General features: G+C 67.2%; 1 protein-coding gene across 1 annotated transcript in view; it reads right to left on the reverse strand.

Moving 5' to 3' along the window:
* Positions 1-9811: 9811 nt before the first annotated feature.
* PLEC (plectin) overlaps positions 9812-25631 on the reverse strand; it is an 83846-nt gene continuing 68026 nt past the window's right edge. Inside the window, exons 53-82 of the mRNA XM_077781463.1 lie at positions 25328-25546; positions 24896-25099; positions 24591-24822; positions 24244-24470; positions 24008-24130; positions 23601-23702; positions 23380-23481; positions 22911-23057; positions 22445-22600; positions 21543-21740; positions 21040-21477; positions 20347-20517; positions 20085-20240; positions 19607-19813; positions 19005-19124; positions 18459-18628; positions 17595-17754; positions 16847-17044; positions 15078-15203; positions 14622-14765; positions 13520-13708; positions 12805-12919; positions 12568-12734; positions 12031-12193; positions 11801-11955; positions 11646-11720; positions 11282-11399; positions 10961-11145; positions 10762-10882; positions 9812-10625 (exon numbers count right to left, since the gene is read on the reverse strand). Coding sequence (XP_077637589.1) covers positions 10579-10625; positions 10762-10882; positions 10961-11145; positions 11282-11399; positions 11646-11720; positions 11801-11955; positions 12031-12193; positions 12568-12734; positions 12805-12919; positions 13520-13708; positions 14622-14765; positions 15078-15203; positions 16847-17044; positions 17595-17754; positions 18459-18628; positions 19005-19124; positions 19607-19813; positions 20085-20240; positions 20347-20517; positions 21040-21477; positions 21543-21740; positions 22445-22600; positions 22911-23057; positions 23380-23481; positions 23601-23702; positions 24008-24130; positions 24244-24470; positions 24591-24822; positions 24896-25099; positions 25328-25546 — 4935 coding nt within the window. The 3' untranslated portion in view covers positions 9812-10578. The remainder of the gene's footprint in view (positions 10626-10761; positions 10883-10960; positions 11146-11281; positions 11400-11645; positions 11721-11800; positions 11956-12030; positions 12194-12567; positions 12735-12804; positions 12920-13519; positions 13709-14621; positions 14766-15077; positions 15204-16846; positions 17045-17594; positions 17755-18458; positions 18629-19004; positions 19125-19606; positions 19814-20084; positions 20241-20346; positions 20518-21039; positions 21478-21542; positions 21741-22444; positions 22601-22910; positions 23058-23379; positions 23482-23600; positions 23703-24007; positions 24131-24243; positions 24471-24590; positions 24823-24895; positions 25100-25327; positions 25547-25631) is intronic.

Genomic DNA, 25631 nt, shown 5'->3' on the forward strand with positions numbered 1-25631 from the left:
GCCTGGAGCCCCTCTGGAGCCAGGCTGGAAGAGCTGGGGGTGCTCACCTGGAGAGGAAAAGGCTCCAGGGAGAGCTCAGAGGCCCTTGCAGGGCCTGAAGGGGCTCCAGGAGAGCTGGGAAGTACATGGGACAAGGGGCTGGAGTGACAGGCAAGGGTGAATGGCTCCCCACTGCCAGAGGGCAGGGCTGGATGGCATTTTGGGAAGAAATCCTTCTCTGTGAGGGTAGTTTGGCCCTGGCACAGGGTGCCCAGAGAAGCTGTGGCTGCCCCTGGATCCCTGGAAGTTTTTCAGGCCAGGCTGGATGGGGCTTGGAAGGTCCCATGGAAGGTGTCCCTGCTCATGTCACAGGGTGGGACTGGATGGGCTTTGAGGTACATCTGCACCCAAACCATTCCATGATTCTGTGATTCTGGAGGTGCTGGCATGCAGGTCCATGTGCTCCCACACGGCTGCTGCACAATCCCCCCCCCCCCCCCCCCCCCATCCTTCACTGTCCCCCCCTTGTCACCCTGTCCAAGCAATGCGAGGAAGGCAGAGGCTCCATCTCAGTGTGCAGTGGCCACCAGGCCACCTCCAGGGCTACCTCAGGGTGAGATTGCACCTGGTCCAAACCTGCCCTCCTGCTTGCAAAGCTGTGGGATGCACTTATGTCAGTGACTGAAAGAGTTCATGCCTCAAACACTGCTATAAAACTGTGCTCGTGATGCCCACCCCTCCCTAAAAAAATGCTTGACTGGAACTTCGGACTGAAAGTGGAACTGCTGAGATTAGATAAAGGGAAACCCATTCCTGGGGGAGAAGTAAACAAGTAAACAAGGAAAAGAATGTGAGCCAAACCCAGCAGCTGTGCTAGGAATCATCTCTGGCTTGCTGTGGGGCGGGCGAGGCCGCAGCCCACAGACCCCTTTGCTGGGAGCAGGTTTGCATAGATTCCCCCCGGCCAAGGTGGGGCGGGAAGTTTCGGGTGTGTTGTCACCTCTGCTCAGGGGCACTGAACCCTTCCTCCCTTACACAAACTGGCCGTGGAACCCCAGCCCGGGGAAGGCCACATCCCTGGACATTCACAGCAGAGGCAGCTGAGGGGTGCCTTCCTCCATCAAAGACCCTCGAAGTGCCCCCAGAGTCACTCCTGAAGCCTTGCACCACAGGACTGCACACGACAAACCCGGAGTCTGTTGTAGGGGACAATGGCAAACCCCAGGGCAGGTTTCCTACCTGGCCTGAGCGCATTAACCCACCTGTGCTTTCCAGGGGGGCCTTCACCACCAAGACCAGCTGGAGGGGCGATCAACAGAGCATCATTGGAATCCACAGATGGTGATGTTTTCTTTATTCTCTGTCACCCTCTTTTCTAGTTTCTATTTCTTTCCCCCCGCCCCTCTCTCTCGCGTGTTTACTGTCAGATAAAACCCGTACTATTGACTTTGGCATCGTTTGCACCCTAATTCGGGCAGAGGCATTCCTAATAACCTTAATAACTGGATCCTGACCGCTTGGACCTGCCCCCCCCCCGGCAGGCTGGAGGGTGCCCGTGGTGGAGCACGGGCGTGCCGAGCTCTGCGGGCTGCGGTCAGCCACGGCCTCCGGGCTGTGGCCGCGGCACACGGCGGCACCGGAGCCTCCCTGCCCGCAGCCTCCGCAGCGTCGGTGCCAGCACCCTGCGGGAGGACGTCCTGCAGCGGCAGGCGGGGGGCTGGAGCAGGCTGGAGGAGCGGGAGGGCAGGTGGGATGGCTGGTTCCCTCGTGAACGCCATCCCCCAGGGCAGAGCCCCAGCCCCGGTGCCGAGCGGGGGCTCTCCGGGCTGGACTGGCCCCACAGCGGCGGGTGAGGCCACGGGCCAAGCGCCAGGTGCTGTGGGGGACCAAGGAGCCGCGCCTGCCCGAGCTCCTGCAGCCGAGCAGGGCGGTCACGGTGCTGCCCACCGGGACCGCTGGAGCCGGCTGCAAGGACACAGCCGAGGCAGGGCTGCCTCGAGGTACCCACCACACAGAACCCCAGGGTTCTGTGCCACACTGACCCCCCCGCAGAGGTCACCTCAAATGGGGACAGCGTGGAGCAGCTCTCATCGCCTGGAGCTCATCTCCTCCCCGCTCCACCCGTGTAAACAAGTGCGGGCAAAAAAGCGAAAAAGCACCCTGAAGGTGCCGGCGGGGGCTGCGCCCGGGCTCTGCCCATCCCAGGAGCAGCCTCTCCAGCGGGGCTCCGTGCACCCGGCTTCATCCCCACGTGTCCCTCCGCTCACTCCGTGCCCCTCGGCCACGCCAGCGCCTTTTCCTTACGCGTGCTCCTCTGTCCCAGGCGTGCTCTGGGCTCGCTGCCCGGCCCGGGGAAAGGTCTCGACAGGAGCCGGCTCCCTCCGCCCGGTGATGTCAGCGCGGCTCGGATCTGCCCAGGCAATGCTGTTTGTGTTTGCAGGATCAGGATCGCGCCCGGCTCCGGCGCCAAGAGGTGGGGACGGCCGGGAGGCCCCGGGGCTGCGCCGGCCTCGGGAAGGACCGGAGAGGGCAGGAGGACTCGGGGGTCTCTGCCTGCGGGGAAGGGGGGCCCTGCGAGGCGGAGTGAGGGGTCCAGCTGCTGGCTGAGAGCCGGGACGGCTGCTGCGTCCTGCGCTGCGGGCTGGCAGCCAGGGGCTTCCCCACCTCCTCTGTCCCACGGGCTCGCCCCGGCCGCCCACGCCCACTCGGGCATCCCTGTGCCACGCTCATGCCAAACACCTGCGGGGCTGGCAGCACCTCCCCCCGGCTCTGCCCGCCCCGCTCCTGCGGCCGGGAAAGCTGCGGCCGGCCCCGCAGCCCTCCCCTGGCAGAGCGGTGCCGGGCTGGATGGCACCGGCTGTGCTGCTTGGAAGGAGCCGTGACCCACGTCACGGTGGCAGCGCCGGTGCGGCTCCGGTGTCTGGAGAGCCCCCGGCAGGTCCCCGCACGCCCCAGAGCTGAGGCGGCCGCGGACACCGGCACCGGTGCGGCTCCAGCATCCGGACAGCCCCAGGCAGGTCCCCACACGTTCCAGAACCGAACTGGCCACCGGCATCGGAGTGCAGATGGAATCTGGGCCACTGGGATGGGAGTGCCACCCAAACCTGTGGAAGCTGGAGAGCCTGGGGAACCAAAGGGCCGGGGTGCTGCCCCCCGCCCCTCCCCGGGCAGGGGGAGGCGGGGGGCGCGCAGCAGGGGAAGGGCTCCGCTCCCTTTCGTCAAAAGGCGCCAGCCCCATCGGAAACTTTGAGTAACCGACTCTGCCGACGAAGGCAGGGAGATTCCTGGCAGAGGTGTTGGCACCTGCCACCCTCCCTCGGGCCACGGTCTCTCCCCGACGCGGGCAGCGCTCCCTGGCAGCCGCAACCGCTGCTCCGTGGTTTTCGCTCTCGGCTGCGCCAGGGAAAGCGCTGGCACCGGTGTGAGCCGCGGCCCCCGCACCCACGGGAGCCCCCTCACACCCACGGAGCCCCCGCGGGACAATCCGCACGTCTGCACCCGCGGGGAGCACCCGGAGACCGGCACCGGCTGGGGAGGAGGGGCTGCCGGGAGCCCCGGGGAGGGACCGGGAGAAGGGACAGGTTTTACTGGCGGAGTGCGGGACACGGTGTCGGGAGAGGGTGGCGGAGGAGTTGTTTTCTGGGACAGGGACTGCAGAGCGCTGGGAGAGGCTGGGGCTGGGGGTGGGAGCTTGGCGGGGCCGGGGAGCGCCTGCAGGGTGGGGTCTGTGGGGCAGGCTGGGGGAGGGAGAGAAGTAGGGACTTTTCTGGGGCAGTGACGGAAGGTGATGGGAACAGGGAGAGCAGCCGGGGCGCGTTTTGGGGGGCCCTGCTCTGAGCGGGCTGGGGGCAGCTCAGCGCCCGTTCCCGGGCAGTGCTGCCTACCCGGCCGCCCTGGCACAGGGTCCTACCCACAGAGACAACCCCACCTCACCGGGTACCGTGGGAGGGTGCTGCCAGCCCGCCTGCCCTGTCCCACTACCCGCCCTCTCCTCAGCACCCGCCGAGCCTGCCCGTGCCATCGGAGCCTCGAGGCACAACGGGCTTTTTCCTGGAGCCATCACCTCCTGTCCTGCTCCTGGGACGTGCAGGGCTCAGGGACCGCCATCCTCCCACCGTGCCCCAGGGTAGTGCCCAGGGTGCCACAGCCCCGTGCGGCTGCTGCCCTGCGCCCGCGGTCCCACCCCGGCACCGGGAGCGCTGCCGCATTCCTGCCATTCCGGGGATCGCGGGAGCGCCTCCGTGCCCCGCAGCCCCGGCACGGCCCGCAGTGCCCAGCCGGGGCCCTCTCCGCCCGGATCTCCTACCTGTGCACGGCGCTCGCACCACGGGCTCCCCTGGCAGGTGCCTGGCGTTCCACGGCTTTGCCGCTGCTTCCTGCCCGGGACCAGAGCACGTTTAAAACCTGGCCCTTCCCCGCCCCTGGGGATGACACACCGGCCCAGCCCTTGCAGAAACTCGCGGGCCAGCCCTCCCCACGGCTCCCTCTGGGAGCTGGGGTCCCTCCTTGCAGGGGTTCACTGGTCCCAATACGGCTGCGGTGCAGGAGGTGGCCCCGTCCTGGTGGTCCCCATCCTCTGCAGAGGAGGTGAGAGCGAAGGGCAGAGACCTTCCACCCCAGGGTCAGCACTGCCTCCGTGCCCAGCAGCTCCTCATCCTTCTCTCCATCATCCCCTGAACCCTTTCTGCTGCCTGCAGTGCCCCTGTGCCTCGTTGCAGGGCTGGAGCCCAGGCTGCAGGTGCAGGGCTGGTGGAACCCCAGTGTAGGCCAAGCCCTGGCACCACAGCAGATGGGGTAGAGAGGGGGACCCTTCCCTGCTCCCCCCAGTCTTGCCCACGCCCCTGTATGCGCATAAAGCCTGAATTGCCCAAAACATGCCCAAACCATCCTGTTGCTGCTTGAGTCACCCAAACATCCCTGCCCTGCCTCCGTCACCAGCTCCACACCCTCTCTCCAGACCCTGCAGCCAGCCCCACAAGCTGCTCCCGCTGCCCCCTGAGCACCCTGAACCCCCTCCCCAGTGTCACAGGTGCTCGGTTGGCCCTGTAAGAGCAGCGGGTACCTCACAGGGCGATGAGGCCTCTGTGGCCACTGGGGCAGGGGGGCTGTGCCACAGCCTCCTTGGCTACCACCCTGCAGGGCGAGGTGCTGCGGGAAGGATGCGGCACTTGGGCAAGATGTTTACGGTGCGTGGGAGTGTGTTGTCTGGAGAGGTGCCGGTATCCAGGCACGGGCTGGCTGCTGAGCCCACGGGCACGGGCCAGCGGGCACAAAGCCCTGGCGCCCGCCGTGGGTGCGGACAGTCCTGGCACCCCGGTGGAGGGACATTGCCATTGGAATGGCAAACACCTGGGCAGGGTGGCCTTCCTGTGCCTGCTGTTTGGGCAGTCATGCTGGTGGTCCAGAAAGGCAGAGGAACCTGGGCAGGGTCACCTGGAGCATCCAGAACTGCAGATCTCAGACAGGCACTGGCTGGCACAATGCCCTGGACTTGTGGGGCGATGTCTGAACAGGGGCAGTTCCAGTGGGGCCAGTGGGAGGGCCAGGGGCCGCAGCTCCAGTGGGGCCAGTGAGAGGGCCAGGGGCCACATCCTCCCTGGCAGGGGGGTGGCTGCAGTACCCAGAATCACAGAACAATGCCATCCCCGCTCCTGCAGGGATGGCAGCTGTGTCCCAGAAACCGGCACCAGTTTCTGGCAGCTGCCCGGGCGTCGGCGGAGGTGTCGCTCACGGGAGGCACTAAGAGCCTTAATCCATCGGCAAACAGGGATGAGCACTCAATGACACCACAGAGGACTCGGCGCCAGCCCCACAGAACTTCCTGCTGCGTCTCGGCAGCTCCTGTGAACCACACTGGAAGTTCAGAGAGTCTCGGGGCTGCAGTGGCACCAGGCATGGGCATGGTGGCCAGTGACCGGACGGTGGGCATGGCCGATGGGGGCACGGCCGATGTGGGCACGGCCGATGTGGGCACGGCCGATGGGGGCACGGCCGATGGGGGCACGGCCTCCTTGCCAGGCTGCTGGGACAGGTGGGAGGGGAGCTCAGGTCCCTGTCGGGGCAGCACAGCTCTGCACACAGGACCCAGGGCACTGAGCTGGGCCCTACTGGGTTGTTCTGGGCCATGCTGAGCCAGGGCAGGGCAGCTGTTGCTGCCTGCGGGACGCGAAGGGGCTCTGGTGTTAATTAGCCGTAATGAGCAGCTGCGATTTGGGCAGATCCAACCAAAGCACGCGCGGCTTCATCAAAGCTCCTGGGCTGCCAGCGAGGAGCGACCAGCCTGGGCACCTCTCCCCTGCCTGTGGGCAGCTGCGGCTCCCGGAGCCTCGGTGACACCCCTGCCGTGCCGGCCAAGCTGCGGGGCCACAGGGCCACTGGCTGTGGGGAAGGGGAGCCCAGAGGGGCCGGGATATGGTCACTCTGTGCTGGAGGAGTTGTCCTCCAGCAGAAACCCTGCGTGGGTGGCTTGGTGGCCAGCCAAGGTGGGTGTCATGGGTGTGCTGGCACAGTTGCCATGCCCAGCTGCCGGCAGGGGCTGTGGGGAGGGCACTGGGTCCCAGCGGGAGCTTGGGCTGAGCCAGCAGAGCCAGTGAGGGGTCCCAGCAGCAGCCACTCCACCCACCACAAAATGCTGCCACTGGCTGAGCTGCCACACACAAGGACATCCCACCCAGTGTCTCCAGCGCAGCCCCTGGTGCTCAAGCGCAGCACAAGCCCCCTGTGCCGTGTCCATCTGTCCCAGCTGCTGTCAGTCCAGCCTCACGGACAGCCCAAGAGCAAGCAGCAGGGTGCACGGGCCCTGGCCCTGGGGGGTTCCATGAGCTGCCCGTGGCACCGGTGGAGCGGCAGCAGCAGCACACGGAGGCCAGGCAGCTTAGCTGTGAGTAGCCACCCTCGCCATCGCCCCGGATGGGTGCTGGGGAAGGGCCGAGGCAGAGCAGGGGTGCAGCCACCACCAGGGCTGGGGTCAGAGCTGAGCTCAGAGCTGGGAGGTGCCCACTGGGGCTCTGCTGCCCAGGAGCGGTGCCCGCAGCCTCACGCACAGGTGAGCTCAGGCGCTCACGCACATTTGCCCTGTGAATGGCTCCTCACACTCACACGTGTGCTTGGACACGGGCTGGCTCCAGCCCGGGACCAGAGCTGGTGTTGACACCAGCCCACGTGGCACCAAGGCCTCCAGCCCTGCCAGCCCCCATTGCCAACGTGCCATTGCCTCCAGCCCCGCCGATGTCCCAGCCCTGTGCCTGGATGGTGGCTTCCGTGGGGCAGGATGGGGGTCCGGAGGGCTCCAGGCCCTTGTCCCCTCCCCAGCCGCACTATGCCGAGGTGCTGGAAAAGGCTTGACTGGGTGCAAGCGGCCGGCAGGAGAGCCCGGTGCCTGCGGGTGGGAGATGGAGCAGCCTGGGACACAGCTAGGCTGAAGAAAAGCCAGGAGCAGAGTGGCACAAGCTGGGCTGTGCCTCCCAGGGGTGGCAGAGCCACCCTGGCACCGGTTCTCTTCACACCCCAGAAAGAGGAGAGGAGGGGTCTGGGGGGACTTGAGTGCTCCCCTCTTTGCCGATCCTCAGCCCTGAGGCACGGCCTCTCACCTGCACAGTGCAGCCAGGTTTGGCTGGGTGGAAGGAAGTGAGGGGTTCCAGCCAGGTCCGGGGTGGCTGTGTGGGGTGTGTGGAATGGGACATCAGGTGGGCCACGTCGCCCTCCCAGGGTTCCCACAGCCAGGGTGAGTGCTGGGGTGGTTGGGCAACAAGGGCAGCACCCACCTCTAGTTCCCCATGCTGTGGTCAGACAGCTCTGGGACAGCTGCTCTGACCCATGGGCAGGGCTGTGGGATGTGGGGAGGGCTCAGGGGCTCATGGCTGGTGGTGCCACCTGGGGCTGGTGGTACCACCTTGGGCTGGTGGAGCCACCTTGGGCTGGTGGTGCCACCTGGGGCCAAGCCTCCAGCCCCACTCCCCACTGCTGCCACCCGCTCACAGGCTGCCCCGGCGCTGTGATCCCTCAAACTCGGCATGTCCTGTGGACACCAGCCCCAGAGAGCCATGAAGGCTCTCCCAGGACATCCCCGCTCCCCACCTCGTCTCCCTGAGGATGGTGAAGTTCCCATGTGCCCATTCCCGTGCTCCCCATGGGTGTGTCTGTATTGTAGCGCTGCCAGCCTCGCTGGCAACTAACAGCTGCTCGTGTCTCTTGCCCAGGGGCTGCACCGCAGCGAAAACACAAAAGAGTTTGGTGTAGGCCCAGCCACGCCGTGCCTGCTGTCTCTGCTTCCCAAGCCAGCGCCGTTGCCTGGGGCTCGGGATGTGGCTGACACAAGCCGCGGTGCCGGTGATGCCGGTGGTGCCAGGCACGTTGCCCCAGCTGGGAGTGGTGGGTGAGATTTCCATAGGTGCAGGAATGTGCAGCGCAACTCGCGCTGGCGGTTCCAGCCCGGGACGTGTTGGCAGATGTGCCACCAAGGGCCCTGCGCTCAGCCCTGCTCTTGGGGGGCTGCGGCAGGGTCGGGCAAGGGGTCCTGACCTGTGCCAGGGCATTCATGGACCTCCAGGGATGTGCCCAGCACAGGCACAATTCCAGTCCTGGACACTTTGGCTCTGTGCTTATGCAGAGAAGAAATGGTAGAGAGAGAGTTTTAGGGTGAAACAGTGCAAAACCAGAGCTGGAAGCCATGAGGACATGGCAGGTGACCAAGAGGACCGGGACTGGGAGGGGACACCCAGGCAGTGCTGGTGGGGGATCAAAGAGAACAACCACAGCCCTCATGTGCGGGGTCTGGGACTCCCCCAGGGCAGGGAGATGCCAGGCTGGGGTTGTTGTGCTGCAGTGCCTGAGGACAGTCCCCCGTGCTCCCCTCTAGGAGTGGGGACACAACCAGTGGCCCCAGACACCCCACCCCATCCTGACAGGCAGCTGGGCCCATCCCAGCTGGGACAGGACATGCAGGTGGTGGGTGCACAGCTGCCAGGACCGTGCTGGCCAGGGACCACTCGGACATTCCCGGTGCCCTCAGGGCTGCGGCGTGTCCGAAAAGCAGCCAGCACCCAGGGACACGGATCTGGCCTCTCCCCATGCTGCCCACGGTGGGTGCTGGTGCCAGGCACAGCAGGAATGGCAGCAATGCCTTCCTTGGAAAGGAGGGGATGCGGCACGGTGCCCGCTGGCACCGCTGCAGTGCCTGGGGCTCGCCAGCTGCAGCTCTGGAGCCGGGCAGCTCTGCCGGTGGCACCGGCTGGGGCACACCCGGCTGTGCCCGGCCACCGTGTGCCACCGTGCTGCTATGCACCTGCAGTGGTGATGTGAAACCCCCTGCCCTGAGAACAGCGAGGGGATGGACAGGCTGACGGACTGCAGCCCCTTGTCCTGAGCACACAGACAGACTGACAGACTGACGGACTGTGGCCCCTTGTCCTGAGCACACAGACAGACTGACAGACTGTGGCCCCTTGTCCTGAGCACACAGACAGACTGACAGACTGACGGACTGCGGCCCCTTGTCCTGAGCACACAGACAGACTGACAGACTGACGGACTGCGGCCCCTTGTCCTGAGCACACAGACAGACTGACGGACTGCGGCCCCTTGTCCTGAGAACACAGACAGACTGACGGACTGACAACCTGCAGACCCTTGTCCTGAGCAGATGGACAGACTGACAGACTGCAGCTCCCCGTCCTGACAGTGGGGTGAGCACACAAGTCAGACAGAATGCATCGTCCTGCCCTGAGCAGAAAGACAGACAGACCGATGGACCCCTGCTTCGGCAGAGGGGCAAGGAGGCAGACAGGCGGCCTGGAGGCCCTGCCTGAGCAGACAGACGGACGGACAGACGGGGTGCTCATAGAAAAAGGAACCTCACTACAGTTTATTGTGGCGGCGGGTGGGCCCGGCCGGGGTTACATTCAGCGCTACTGCTGTCCGGTTAGCGGGGTGGCACGGTGGCACGAGCATGCGTCAGCAGGGCGGGGGTCCCGCTGCCCGCCGATGCCCCGGCAGGACAGGACTGCAGCGCCAGGGACCCCCGCCCGTGGCGGCCCCGGCCCCGCCGGGACAGGGGGCGGCCAGAGCCGGGGGCCCGGCGCACGCACCGCGGGCCGAGGGGTGAGGGTTAGCACCAGAAACGGGGCTCGGCATCCGGCCAGGCGTCCCGGTGCCCGGGTACCGAGCCCGGCCACCTCCCGCCGGGGCGTGGGAGGCACGATGGGGACCCCGGTCAGCAGCGCCGAGTGCCGGGGGTACCGCAGCCCCCCCGAGCTGGCGGCACGGGAGAAGGGCAGGGCCCGGCGCGGGGGTGCCCGGCTGGTCCCACAGCCCCGGGCACTCGGAGCGGGGCACCGGGGCTCAGACCTGCCCGCTGGAGCCGCGGGGCGGGAGACCAGAGCCCGGGGGCTTGGTGAGCGTCGGGAGATAGTTGCATATCCTCTGGAACGGGCCCCGGCGGGATCGGTGGCGGGCGTACAGCTCGGCCCCGCTCGGGGGGCCGCAGCGCCGGGCCGGAGAGCCGCGGGGGGCGCGGCCGCGGCTTCGGCGTCCTCCAGCCCCGTGGAGGAGGGTCCTGAGTGGGGCCGGCCGAGGGTGCTGGGCGCAGGGCGGGCGCGGGGGTCAGCGGCAGGGGCTGCAGCGCTCCGGAGGGGACCCTTCGGGCGGCTCTGCGAGGGCACGGAGGAGCTGGAGCACGGAGCTCTGCGCCCGGCCGGGGGGACAGCCCCGCTGCCCTACGCCACAGCACACACCGCGCCCGGCTCCGCTGTGCCCCCCAGCCCCACGGGGCGGCACGGAGCTCACCTGGGGGTGCCACCGCCAGGCTCTCCTCAGCCGCGCTGAACTGCAGCTCGGCTCCGTCGGGCAGTCCCGAGCCCCGGGAGCGCGGACACCGGTCCCCGGAGCGCGTCCGCCGCAGCACCGACTGCGGGGGGTGAGGGTCAGTGCCCGCGGCGGGTGGGTTGGGGCGGTCGGGACTTCACGGGGGCTCCGCGGCCCTTACCTTCCTGGCCAGGGGGCTGCTGGGGGCCGAGGCGCTGCTGTACAGGCTGAGGCTGGAGTTGGAGCGGCTCGGGGACAGCACTTTGGAGGAGGCGGCCGACTGGTTCCCGGCACACCTGGCGGCGGCTCCGAAGACGTCTGAGGACAGGTACTTCTCGTTGATCTTCAGGTTGGTCCTTCCCTTCACTAGGGACAACGGAGGGGGCGAGTGAGGGGGTCCCAGCAGTGCCAGACCCTGGGGAGTGCGTTAAGCTGTGCCCCCCGTGGCCCCTGCAGGACCCGTGCCAGGCACGAGTGGCCGGTGTGGGACGCCCACACCCACCTCTGCAGGGGTCGTTCTTCACCAGGAACTCGTCCAGGGCGATCCAGCCCCCACCCACCCTCACCATGAGGGTGCTGCGCAGGATCCGCACCATCCGCAGCTGCTGGGACTCCCCGAACTGCAGCGAGAGGGACGTTGGGGCAGGGTGGGGGCTTTGCCAGGGCTAGGCGTTGGCAAGGGGTGCCAGAGCAGGTGGCAGCACCCAGACCTGCCCCTCCGGCCCCACTGGCACTGCCCTCCCGCAGGGGCCAGGGCTCCTCGGGGCAGGGGGATGTGCCCCCTCCCTGCCCCGGCACACGGGCACTGCAGGACCCCTGCACGGGACGGGTGTCAGAGCAAGCCGGACCCCCGGCCCGGCACTTACCCGGTACCTGTTGGCGCTGATCTGCTCCACCTGGAAGCGCTTGGCACAGTTGCACTGGGCCACTTGCCTGTTCACCTGCAGGGGCACGCTCAGCTCAGCCCAGGAGGGGCCCCCACCCTTCCAGCTGCCCCCCACGCCGCTGCTCGGCCCCACACCTCGTCCTGGATCTGATCGGCATCGGCGGAGCGGCGCAGCGGGTCCCGGTTGGGGTGCAGAGCACTGACGAACTCGTAGTAGTCGATGAAGCCGTCGCCGTTCATGTCGAAGATGGTGGCCACGGCATTCATCTCCAGGATATTGGTGGGGAACTCTGGGGGGGGACCGGGACCATCAGCCCCCCCCAGTGCCAGCCCCCTCAGCCTCCTCCAGCCCCCCCAACACCCACTGGAGGCAAGGACGCTCTCGATGAATTCCCGCTGGCTGATGCGCCCGTCCTGGTCCCTGTCAATGCCGCGGAAAACGTCCAGGATGCGGGACTTCATCTGGCTGATCCACTGCATGTAGCGCTTCCTCCAGACCCCAAAGTCAAAGTGCGCGAACTCCTCCAGCTTGGAGGGGCACACACACGGGGGTGAACACGGCAGCAGGACCCCCTCGTGCCCCCCGTGCCAGCCCGGTTCACCACGCTGTGCCCACGTTCAGCCTCGGTTGTGCAGCCTGGCTGCTCCCAGCCCTGGCTCTGCCAAGGCTGCAAGGGGGCAGTTTCTGCCCAGGACCCCCGACTCTGTGGTGCACGGGGGCCCCTGGGCTCCAGCAGCCACTCTGGGATGTCAAGGTGCACCCATGGGGCGTGCTGGGACCCCCAGCAGCAAGGGCTGCTGACCCCATCTGTATCTGACCTGGCCAGGGGGGCCATGGGCAGAAGATGAGAGGAATTACTCAGGACCCCAGGGCAGCGAGACCCCCGGGGTGCCACCCGTACCTCCCGCAGGCGCTGCAGCGCCGTCTCCAGCCGGTACTGCCGGTCCAGGGCCAGCAGCCAGAGCTGCTGCCAGCGGTGCAGGAGCTGGGCCATGAGGGGCGTCTGGGGCTCCAGCCCCCCGAGCGGCACCGCCGCCATGCCCTGCGCCTTCCCGCTGCTGCGGCGACCTGCGGAGAGGGGGGTGAGGGGGCGGCCGGGGGTCCGGGGCGTGTCGGGGGTGATGATGGGGCTCCTTACGTGTGGCCAGCCGGCGGGTGGCCGGAGGGACCAGATCCACCGCCAGCTTCCGCTTGCAGCTCTTGGTCACCTTCTCCACATCAGGCTGCTTGCGGTTCAGCTCCTCCATGAACACCTGCAGCGGAGCGCTGGCGCTGAGCGTGGGCCGGTGCAGCCCCCCGTGCTCCACAGCCCCCCGTGCTCCACAGCCCCCCGTGCTCCACAGCCCCCCCGTGCTCCACAGCCCCCCCGTGCTCCACAGCCCCCCCGTGCTCCACAGCCCCTCCATTCTCCACAGCCCCCCGTGCTCCACATCCCCTCTGTGCTCCACATCCCCCCCGTGCTCCACATCCCCTCGGTGCTCCACAGCCTTCCCGTGTTCCACATCCCCTCCGTGCTCCCCAGCCCCTCCATTCTCCACAGCCCTCTGCTCCACTGCCCCGCCATGCTCCATATCCCCTTCGTTCACACCCCCTCTGTGCTCCACATCCACTCCGTTCTCCACACACCCCTGCTCCCCAGCCCCGGGGACTGCAGACCCGCTGTCCCCTCCCGAACCAGCAGCGTGTGCTGTGGACACGGTGGGCTCGCACAGCGCAATTCGAAAGCGAGCACCACCCACGAGCCCAGCGCTCCCCAGAGCCCCCCGGTCAGGCCAGGTGCTGGCCCAGGGCTGCGCGGGGTGTGCCGGGGGCACGACGCGGTTCCCAGGGAGAGCCGGGCTGGGGTCCCTCACCGCGTGCTGGGCACTGAGCTCCTCCAGCGGCTCGGCCTCCTCTGGCAGCGGCTCCTGGTCCCGCAGCCCCAGCGCCTCCTCGGCCGCCGTGATCCAGTCCAGCAGCTGCGCCGTCTCCTCCCGCTCGGCCGCCAGCGCGGCCGCCTGCGCCCGCAGCCGCTCGCCCTGCTGCTGCGCCCAGCTCAGCACCTGCAGGGCAGCACGGGGGCACCGGGATGTCACCCCGCTGCGGACCCCAATGCCACAGGGCCATTGCTTTGGGGGAAACAAGTCAGCACTGGGAGCTACAGCCAGCCTGGCCGTGGGACAGGCTCAGAGACTCCCAGCAACACCCCAGTGACAATGGGGCAGGGACTGGGGAGTCCACAGCCCACCACGACTGTGGGGCAGGCACATGGACCCCTGGCCAGCAGCTGTAATAAATGTAGGGCAGGGGCACGGGACAGGGACACGGGGCAGTACCAGGCTCCTGCTGGGCAGCTGGGGCAGGGCCGGGGGTGCTGCCTCATGTGCCAAGGGTCCCCAGGTCTGTGCTGTGTGGACACGATGGTTGCTGTCCCATTTTGGGGTGAGTGGGGTGAGGGGAGGCAGCCCCAGGGCAGATCCTAAGCAGATCCTGCAGGTCTCTGCTCAATGAAGGCTTTGTGTGGGATCGGCTGAACTTGCCAGACCAGTCCCAGGAGTGCCAGGAGCCTCTTACCTGCGAATCCTGAGCAACCCAGGGAGGCTCTGGGCCACTGTGGGAGCATGGTCTGGGGTGAGAGTCCCTAGGACACTGCTCCCAGGTTTCCCTGCCTTGGTTGTGTGGTGGCTTCCATTGCACAGGAATGAGCCACCACCATCCAAGGAGGCTGCGGAGGCCCCAGGTGACCCCGGGAGGCCACAGGATGGGGGAGCAGGGGGTGACACTGGAAAGGCCAAGACCCTCTGGGGCCGAACACCCCCAGATTCTGCAATGCTCTGGCTGGGGGGAGTTGCACCTGGAAGTCGTGGTGGTAGGAGAGGCGTGGGGCTGTGCGACAGGTATGGGGCCGTGCTTTCCCCACGTTCAGGTGCCACTCTGCTCCCCTGGGCAGGGATGGGAACGGGGCACCTGTCTCACCTCCTGGAAGCGGCTCTTGGCGACTGTGACCCAGGATTTGATGGTGATGATGGAGTCGGGGTGGCAGGTGGTGAGGATCTCCTCCCCCAGTGAGGTGATGCACTCCAGCTCCAGCTGCTGGCACTGCAAGGACTGCATCAGCTCCTGGGGGGACAAGGACCATGGCACTGTCAGGTCTTAGCCCTCCAGACACCATCGCACCCCCCTGCAGCACAGGGACTGCTGTATTGGGGTGGGGGTGCCTAAATCTCCCCACGTCAGGGCACTGGGGGCCCCAAACCCCATGTTCTTGGTGTGGTGGCACTCAGCATCCCGAACCTCTCAGTGGTGGCACCCAACATCCCACGTCTGCCCACCAGACAGGGGCTGGCTGACCCCAGTGATGGAGGTCCTGGGGCAAAGCTGGAGCCAACCTGCGGTGGAGGCTGGCGGGGGCTGGCGGGGGCTGGCACCCACCTGCAGCTGGGCCTGGCACTCCTGCACGGCCGCCTCCTCCTCGGGGAACACTCCGTACTTGAGGGTCTTCTCCGACTCGGCCAGGCGCCCCAGGAAGGAGTGCACCAGGGTGTGGAACTCCTCCGCCTGCCACGACAATGGGGACCTGCTCAGCAGCCACCCTGCAGCCCCAGCTCCCAGCCCCTGAGCCCCCAGCCCCTGAACGTCCCGGGCAGACCCTGCACTGCTGGGTGGACAAGGCCTGGCACAGGCACTGGCTGCACGCTGTGCCGAGGGAGAGCTGCTGCCAGCCCCACTCCAACCCCACAGTGGGATCGAGGGGAGACCCCTCTCCCAGCTCTACTGAGACAGAGTGAAAATCCAACGAGGTAGAAATCCGTTTGGATTTAGGTGAAATGTGCCGCTTTGCGCTTGCTAGCATAAGTAAAATATGCTGTTTAGTCTGGTAACTTTGCAACACCGGTAAAACTGCCCCAGCTGAGGAGAAAGAATGCAAATGTCCAAGCTGAAGAGAGAAAAGATAAGAAAGACTCCTCGAATCTTGAAACAGAAAAGGCAAAGTGACCCAGATGTTCTTTCTATTCTTTCTGACAAAAAACTGAGTACAAGTGTAACTAGCTGTAAGTGTAACACAAAATCAGCAGAATGAATATGCATAAGCTATTGTGAAATTCTATGCCTATGTAAATTAGTAAGGAGTAATAAAAAATATCAGGAATCCTCAGGGGCACGCACGTCTTTTGAAGGGGAATGATGTGTCACATGCTGTGATAAACATATCCTCTCTACAAATCTTTATAAGAATTGTGGGGTTTTGGTTTTTCGCCCACGTTTCACTAAACCAGGACACAATTTCCTCTGACCCTCCAGTACCTCCCTGTGCCACCCAGCCACCTGCCCCGGGCGCTCTGCACACACTCACACCTGTAACAGGCACCCAGCCTGGCACCTGGCCACGGCGCCTTGCGACAGAACCCCAGAGCCCCACGCAGCACCACACCCCGAGCCCAGGCACCCCACAGAGAGCCCCAAAGGCACAGCCCCCACACTGCCCAGCTGGCCCCGAAGACCTCCCCGAAAGCACGGCCACCCATGGAGCCCCTGGAAGTGTGCACAGACACCCACCTGCTGAGCACCCCACACAGCATCCCCCAAAGCACAGCCACCCACCTGCTGAGCACCCCACACAGCATCCCCAAAGCACAGACACCCACCTGCTGAGCACCCCACACAGCATCCCCCAAAGCACAGCCACCCACCTGCTGAGCACCCCACACAGCATCCCCCAAAGCACAGCCACCCACCTGCTGAGCACCCCACACAGCATCCCCAAAGCACAGACACCCACCTGCTGAGCACCCCACACAGCATCCCCAAAGCACAGACACCCACCTGCTGAGCACCCCACACAGCATCCCCAAAGCACAGCCACCCACCTGCTGAGCACCCCACACAGCATCCCCCAAAGCACAGCATCCCCCAAAGCACAGCCACCCACCTGCTGAGCACCCCACACAGTGTCCCCCAAAGCACAGCCACCCACCAGCTGAGCATCCTACACAGCACTCCCCAAAACACAGCCACCCACCACCCCACAGAGACCCCCCAAAACACAGACACCCCCCAGCTGAGCACCCCACACCCCCACGTGCATCTCAGCTTCCCGACATGGGTACTCCAGCTGCAGACCCTGACCCGGGGGCTCCCCTGCTGCCCCCCCAGCCCAGCCCAGCCCAGCCCAGCCCAGCCCAGCCCAGCCCAGCCCTCACCTGCCGCAGCGCAGCCTCCAGCCGGGCCTGCTTGGACAGGGAGAGTTTGCAGACCAGGTCCCAGCGGGTGCTGAGCTCCTCCACCTGCCGCTGCAGCCACTGCGAGTCCACGCTGCTGCTGCCGCGCGTCAGGTCCCGCACCGAGCGCTTCAGAGTCTTGATGCAGCTGGCACGCTTGCCCAGCTCCTTCTGGAACACCTGGCAGGGAGGGCAGGAGGGTGGGACAGGGACCCCACGACTGTGCGGGGCTCCCCTGCACCCCAAACCCTTGCAGAAATGGGCACAGGGTTCTCCTGCACCCCAAACCCTCACAGCAGTGAGCACAGGGTTCTCCTGCACCCCAAACCCTCACAGCAGTGGGCACAGGCCTCCCCTGCACCCCAAACCCTCACAGCAGTGGGCACAAGGTTTCTGTGCACCCCAAACCCTCACAGCAGTGGGCACAGGGTTCCAGTGCACCCCAAACCCTCACAGCAGTGGGCACAGGGTTCCAGTGCACCCCAAACCCTCACAGCAGTGGGCACAGGGTTTCTGTGCACCCCAAACCCTCACAGAAGGGGGCACAGGGTTGCCCTGCACCCCAAACCCTTCCCAGCTCTGGGGCAGGTGGGACCCCCAGTATCAGGTGAGGGGCACAAGCTGTGGTCAAGCAGGGGTCACCCTGGTGGGCAACTGCCTGTCCTGTCCCAGAGGGAGGGAGGGCACTGCCCGCGGCTTCCTGGGGCCCGGCAGGCCCCGCGCCACTCACCTTGTGCTTGTCCATGAGGTCCCCGACCAGGTCGCGGTCCCCTCCGACGGGCACGTCCTCGCTGAGCTGCGGCTCGGCGCGGTACAGCCAGTCCATGAGGGCCTGCAGCGCGTCCGTGAACTTGCCCGAGAAGAGCAGGCTCTCCTCCAGCTTGTGCTGCCTGCCAGGGCACGGGAGATGCTGCAGCAGCTGGCCGTGGGTCACCCATGGGGCCACCCAACGGGGCCACCCAATGGGGCCACCCCATGGAGCTGGCAATGCCATTATGGACATGGACAGGTCCTGGAGGTGCCATAATGGACAGGGACAGGTCATGGCAGTGCCATTATGGACAGGAACAGGTCCTGGCAGCACCATAACGGACAGGGATGGGGCCCAGCTGCACCCCAAGGGCAGAGCCCAGCAATGCTGGGAATGGAATCCCAGGGCACAATGCTCAGGGAGGAAGAGCAATTCCATGGGCCTGCCTGGGACCTGCACAGTGAGCAGAGAACAGATCATGCCACAGCTGGAAGTGGATTTTTGACAGGGGCCATGACAGCACTCGTCACTCTGAAGCTGTCATGGAAAACTAACAATCCCGTCTGGGTGAGTCAGTGGCCCCTGGAGAAGAAGAAACTGAGTTCCCTCAAACAACTGGTCAAAAAACAATTACAGAAAGGCCACATCAAAGAAACCAACAGTCCCTCACAGTGGGCACAGGGTTCCTGTGCACCCCAAACCCTCACAGAAGTACTGTGGCACTATTTCCATCCCATCCCACCTGTATCCCAAGCCCTTCCCTATCCCATCCCCATCCCAACTCATCCCATCCCACCCACATCTCATTCCCATGCCATCCCAGTCCCTCCCGGGCCTCCCCACCTCTCTGCGGCGTGGCTGCACAGCGCATCCCAGCGCTCCTTCAGCTCCCCCAGCAGCTCCTCCAGCGGCTGCAGGTCCTGGGGCAGCCGCGCCCCCTCCCGCAGCGCCCGCCCGCTCCGCAGCGTCGCCTCGTACACCGGCCGCTTCGCCCGCAGCACCTTCTGGAATGCCTGCGGGGCCCCCAGCACCCCACAGCTGGGTGCTGGGTCCCCCAGCTGTGGGGGGAGACTCCCTCCTCCCCTAAGGGCAGTTGGGATGCCCTACACGCCCAATATCCCTTGGCCCAGCACTCGCCGCCCAGGTCTCCCAACTCTGCAGGATGGCCCTGGGGAGTTCTCTAACCGTCCTGGCATGGGGTGTTCCCACTGGGAGCTGGAGATCCCCCTCTGCAGCCCCCAGAACCTCCTGGGAGTTGGGGATCCCCCCTTTACAGCCCCCCGAACCCCCCTGGGAGATGAGGATGCCCCCTGGGAGCTGGGGATCCCCCCTGCAGTCCCCAGCACCCCAGTTCTGCACCTCCCATGCCAAGGAGCGGGGCAGCCCCACCTTGTGCTCAGCCAGCTGGCACTTGATCTCCTCCTGGCTGGTGGCAGCGTCCTGCGGCACCTCCAGGCTCTGCTCCACCTCGTCCATCCAGTCCAGAAGCAGCCGCCGGGACTCGCTGAACTGCAGGGGAGGGCAGGGCTGTGGGGGCTGCAGGGAGCTGAGGGGGCAAAGCGCATCTGGGGCGACCCAAACAGGAGCCACGGAGCCACACGGGGGAGTGGCAGGGCCTGGGCACCACCATGGGCACCACCAGAGCCGCGTGGTCCCTTCCTGGCAGAGCTCCCAGCAAGACCCACGGCATGGAATCAAGAGTCCCGGCACGGTTTGGGTGGGAAGGACCTTCAAGCGCACACAGTTCCACCCCCCTGCCACGGGCAGGGACACCTTCCACTAGCCCAGCTTGCTCCAACCTGGCCTTGGACACATCCGAGGATGGGGCAACCACAGCTCCTCCGGGAAACCCCCTTCACAGGGAAGGATTTCTTCCCAGGATCCCATCTAACCCTGCCCTCTGGCAGTGGGAAGCCATGTCCCTCCAGGCCCGTGTCCAAAGCAAAGCAAGGGGCAGAGCCCCTCGCCAGCCCGGGGCTGTGTCCCGGTACCTGCTTGCTGCGTTTTCGGGCCTCCTCCAGCACCGCCCCGCGCTCGGCCGCCCGCTGCAGGACCTTGCCCAGCCGCTCCCGGGCCGCCAGCACCAGGTTCTGGATGACGGCCCCGTCCTGCTTCCGACTGAAGTCCTTCAGGCGCGCCGCCACGGCCTCCAGCCCGCCCAGCTTCTCCCCGTGGGCGTTCGCCTCCTTCACCAGGGCCTGCGGGGCAGGGGCAGCTGAGTGCGGCTGGTCCTGGGCCGGGTGCGGAGCCCCCGGACGAGACCCGTGCCAGGACGGGACGTGGAGCAGCAGGCACGGGCTGGGATGGGGCAGAGAGCGCTCGCTCCGCTGCCGTGGGGACACACCCGCCGCTTGCCCCGGGCGCCCCGCTCGCCCCAGCACCCTGCAGGTGCCACGCAGGACCCCTCGGGCGAACCCCAGCTCCACGAACCGACCCCGGGGGCGCCGCGCCGGCCCCGCCAGCGCTTGCCTTGTGCTCCTGGATCTGGGCGGTGACGGTGTCCAGCACGAAGCTGGGGGGCGCGGGGGACCCCAGCAGCTCCTCGGCGTGGGCCACCCAGCGCAGCAGCTCCTGCGCGGAGCCGTGGAACTCGGTGGTGACCGTCAGCCCCTCGGCCAGGCGCTCCTGCGGGCAGCGGCGGGCAGCGGTGGAGACGGGCTCCCGCCGCTCCTGAGCCGGTCCGGGCAGGGGGAGCCCCCCGGGGGTCACAGCGCCCCAGCACCCCGCACACCTTCCGCTCCTGGGCCTCGGCCTGGACGCTCTCCCACTTCTGCTCCAGGAGCCGCAGGCTGTGCTCGGTGCTGCAGGGCCGGCCGGCGCGGCACGAGTCCAGCAGCCGCTGCAGCCGCTCCCGCAGCCCCCGGTAGGACACGGCCCGCGCCTCCAGCTCCCGGCACAGCTCCTGCCGGGACACCGGGACAGCGCCCGCCACGGCACCCGCGTCAGCACCGGGACGGCGCGCAGGATGAGGAGGGGGACAGGGAGTGGAATGGGGATAGGGGTGAGGATGTGGATGGGGCAGGCAGGGTGACAGGTACAGGGATAGGAACAGGGATGGGAATGGGGATGGGAACGGGGATGGCAGGGTGACAGGTACAGGGATGGGGATGGGAACAGGGATGGGGATGTGGATGGGACAGGAAGGGTGACAGGTACAGGGATGGGAACAGGGGTGGGAATGGGGATGGGAACGGGGATGGCAGGGTGACAGGTACAGGGATAGGGTTGGGAACAGGGATGGGAACAGAGATGGGGATGTGGAGGGAGCAGGTAAAGCAGATGGGGACAGGGATTGGAATGGAGATAGGGGTGAGAATGTGGATGGGGCAGGCAGGGTGACAGGTACAGGGATGGGGATGGGAATGAGGATGGGAACAGGGAGGGAGATGGGAAGAGGGATGGAGATGTGGAGGGGTCAGGTAAAGCAGACAGGGAATAGGGATGGGGACAGGGAAAGGGGACAAGGGAGACAGCCACAGTGAACAGGGAGAGGGGATGAAGACAGGGATGTGGATGGGGACAGGAACAGTTTCAGGGCAAGGGACAGGACAAGGATGTCTCCTGCTCTGTCTAACGGAGCCGGAGCAGCTGAGGGAGGGGTACCAGGCTCTGACAGGGGAGAGCAGGCAGCAGAGAAGGATCCTGGCAGATCTGGGGCACACATCCCCCCAAGAGACCAGCAGACCCCAGGGGCCGGCCCTGCAGCAGGACCCAGGCTGGCGCTGGTTCTCACCAGGTGTGCATTGAGCTTCTCTTTGGTGGCATCCGGGTGGCCCCAGGCCGGCTTGGAGCAGAAGAGCTGCAGCTCCACCTGCTCCAGCCACTGCAGCAGCTCCGTGATCTCCAGCGTGATGTCCTGCACCTGGGGGCGAGGCGGGGCTCAGCGCCGGCCCCGCGGGCGGCAGCGCCGCGGTGCCGCGGCCCTACCTGGCTGAGGTTGTTCTCCAGCTCCAGCTGCCGGCTCTCGGTCTCGCTGCGCACCAGGTCCCAGTGCTGCTCCAGCTGCTGCAGGCTGCGCTGCAGCCCCTCCACGCTCTCGCCCAGGCTGGAGAGCAGCAGCCCCTGCCCCGCCTCGGTCACCGACTGCACCGTGCGGGCGTGGGACATCACGTCCGTGCGCAGCACCTGGGGATGGAGCGGCGGCGTCACGGCTGGCACCGGGGCACCCACACCCCGCAGAGCCCCTTGCCCCGAGACACCTCTGCTGCCCGCAGCACCGCTGGGGACTGCAGGTGTCACACAGGGCAAGGACAGCACCCATGGGTGCCTCTAAGCTGGTGCCAGTGCTTTCGATCTCAGCAGGGTGCGGGGCAGGGCCGAGGCACAGGATTTGCCGATTTGTGGCAGCGGGGTGGCCGGGACAGGCGCAGAGGGGACAGGCGCAGAGGGGACAGGTACCCCTTGCACGGCCCCCCCTGGCACGGGGACAGCCCGGCCCTCGCAGCCTCGCCGGCGTCAGGCACGCCAGGAGCGTGCCCGGGCAAGGGGCTGTGGCACGGGGCCGGCACTGAGACAGCTCATTCCTCCCGTGGTGTCACCGCGGGAGGGGACGCGTCCCCGTGCTGCAGCCTGCCCGGCCCTGCTGCCGCAGCACCTGAGGAGGGGCCAGGCAGAGCCCTGTGGCCAGGACACGCACCCTCGTGTGCCACCACAGCCAGGACCCCCACCCTGACGTGCCACCATGGCTGGGACACCCACCCTGGGGTGCCACCACGGCCAGGACACCCACCCTGGGGTGCCACCAGGGCCAGGACCCCCAGGACACACACCCTGGCAGTGCCACTATGGCTGTGGCCGCGTGTCCCTCAGGCCACTTTGCGCAGCCTCACCTTGTGCTTGGCCAGCTCGATCTCGCAGCTCTGCAGGTCAGGCCGCAAGGGTGCAGGGCCGCGCAGCTGCTCCCCGGTGCGGCTCAGCCACTGCAGCAGCTCGGCCAGCTGGTGCTGGAACTGCCCCAGCCCCAGCAGCGCTGCCTCCAGCTGGTGCTGCCAGGAGGGAGCCGTGACATCAGGGGAGCGAGGGCAGCCCCGGCCCTGGGCACCCACAGAGAACTTGGCACCCACCCAGTGCCCACCCAGTGCCCATGCGGCCCTGAACACCCACCCAGCACCCACTCAGTGTCCACCCGGCCCTGTCCCCCCACCCAGTGCCCACCAGTCCTTTGCACCCACACCCAGCACCCACTTGTAACCCCCCACACTGACCCAGAACCGCAGGACGTGCCCAGCCAGCACATTCATGGCACCCCACCTGTCCTGCCGGCCCTGCCCTGCGCCCCCCGTGCCCCCTCCCCACCTGCCGGCTGACGATCTCCTCCTCCAGGTGGTCCCAGCGCTGGCGGAAGTCGCTGAGCGTGGCCGGGGGGTCCCCCTGCCCCGTGCCCCCCTGGTGCCGCAGGCTCTCCACATCCACCTTGCACTGGTACAGCTCCCGCTTGAACTCCTGGGAGGCGGCACCGGTTGGTGACAGGGTCTGCCTGGTCCCACAGCACCACACGGCACAGCACAGGCACCTGGGCCCTGAGCTGCTCCCGTGGGGGTGCCCAACCTCCTCAGGGACTCGTGGGGGACAGGATTTGGCCACCCCAGGCAGGACTTGGCTACCCAGCGCACTGGGGCCCTGGCACTGTCTGACCTGCCATCCCAATCTATCCCTGCTCTGCCCGGAGCACCCACTGCCCTCCCTGCCCCTGCCGGTGCGGCACGGCATGGTTTGGTGCGGCACGGTTTGGCATGGCACAGCACGGCACAGCACGGCACGTCACCTTGAGCTCGGCCAGCTGCTGCTGCACCATGTCCAGGTCCCCGCCCACCAGGAACTCCTCGGCGATGCGCAGCTCGGCTGCATCCAGCCACTCCAGCAGCCGCTGGGGACAGGGAACACGCGGGGTTGGGGGTCCCATGGTGGCCCCATGGTCCCTCACACCCCTGAGTGGGGACAGGAGGGTGACACGGCCCCCTCGGCCTGAGGGCACCCCGCACCCACCTGCATGGTGTCCTGGTAGCTGAGGGCGGCCTGGAGCTGCTCCTCGAGGCGCCCGTTCCGCTCCGTCCACGCCCGGCTCAGGCTGTGCCAGGAGGAGTAGAGCTGCGGCCGGGCACGGGGGTCAGTGGTGCCACAGCGGGGCCGGGGACAGAGGGGACAGGGCACAGGGGTCAGCAGTGCCCCACGGGGACAGGGTGTGGGGGTCCCTAGTGCCAGGGAGGTGGCAGGGGAATGGGGGTGGCACCACACGGACATCCAGGCCTGGAGACGCCATGGGAGTGCCTGGGCACAGGACCAGTGGCACTGAGTGGGGCTCAGTGGCACTGCTGGGGACTGGGGGCATGCCACCTCCACAAGCAGCATCCGCACAGCCCACCCACCCTGAGCCCAGCCCCAAGGACACTCACATCGTCCAGGCTCTTGGTGACATCGGGCTTGTCAGGGTCCCCGCAGGACGCCATCAGCTCCACGCCCAGGCTGCCCAGCGTGTCCAGCTCGCCCTGCAGTGCGTCGATCTCCTCCCGCAGGGCCTGTGCAGGGCACGGGGGGCTCAGGGCTGCCCACGCCGGGGGCTGCCCAGGGCACTGCCCACGCCGGGGGCTGCCCGTGCCACGGCACTGCCCAAGCCCCCGCCCGGCCGTACCTGCATGGTGCGCAGCTGCGTGCGGATGGCCTCGGGCTCGCCACCGGCCTCCTCCAGCCCCAGCACCAGCTGCTGGGTGTCACTGAGCGCCACGGCCAGCTCAGACAGGCCGTGCCAGAAGCGCTCGGCCAGTGCCAGCAGCTCCCGAAGCCAGCGCTCCTGCTCCTGGCAGCGGCCGCGCAGGCAGCCCCACTGGGACAGCAGCTGTGCCGTGCGCTCCTGGATCCCTGCGGGGCGCAGCGGCTCGGGGATCAGGGTGCTGCGAGGGCCCCGGCACCCACACACGGCCCTGACAGGGACACGGATCGCCAGCCAGCCAGGCCGTGCCCACCCCTCCGTGCCGATACCTCTGGCCGCAGCGTCGGAGCTGGCCGCCTGCATGGTGGCCAGCAGCTCCTCGCCCTGTGCACGGATGCCCTCCAGGGCCACCCCGAGCTTCTCCAGCTCGCCCAGGGCCAGGCTGTTCTCCCGGATCTGCTCCCTCAAGTGGGCCGCGTCGCCGCGGACGGGGGGCTGGCTCTGCAGCCGGCTCTGCAGCCGCTCCAGGCACTCCAGCAGCAGGTCCATGCGCTCCGACAGCTGCGGAGCGGCCCGGTGACTCGACGGCACGGCCCTGGGGACGCGCCCCACCAGGGCAGTGCCAGCCCCATACCTGGCTGTATCGCGGCAGGGCATCCTCCAGCAGAGCCGCTGCCTGGCGCACCCGCTCGCGGATGTGGCCGTACTGCTCCTCCACCTCCTGCCAGCGCTGCTGGAACGGGGCTCCCTGCTCTGGGCTCAGCTCCAGCAGCTGCGCTGACACGCGCTGCAGCTTCCCCACCAGTGGCCGGTGCTCGGCAATCGCCTCCCGCAGGCTCTGGCAGCGAGGAAGAGCCGTGGGGGTGCATTGGGGTGGGATGCGCCCCATGGGATTCGCCCCACAGGGATGTGCTGGTGCACCCAGGGCTGCTCCCAGAGAACTCCTGTTCGCCGGGTGTCCCAGCCCGACAGTCCCCATGGCAGTGCCACCCCCAGTCTGTCACCTCTCCACTCCCAGCCTGCGGGGTGGCCGAGCCAGTCCCTTTTGCCCCTGCCCTGCCCACACCTGCAGCAGCGCCTGCTGCTCCTTGAAGGCCTCATAGCTGATGGCGTTGGGGGAGAGCTGCACCCCCAGGGCCTGCGTCTCCTCCAGCCAGGGCAGCAGCTCCTCGAGGGCCTCGGAGAACTGAGTGAGCAGGGACTGGGCGTGCTCCAGCTGCACAGCACAGGCGCTGCTGCGCAGGGACAGCTGCTCCGTGCGCTCCCGCAGCGCCTGCACCGACAGCTGCGGAGACAGGGAGTCACCACGTGCCCGGGGACACAGGGCACAGCTATCCCTGGGTGCTGGCAGTGTCCCCCCGGCACCCTCC

This window comes from Lonchura striata, chromosome 1 (genome assembly GCF_046129695.1).
Source record: "Lonchura striata isolate bLonStr1 chromosome 1, bLonStr1.mat, whole genome shotgun sequence".
NCBI classification, from domain to species: Eukaryota; Metazoa; Chordata; class Aves; order Passeriformes; family Estrildidae; genus Lonchura; species Lonchura striata.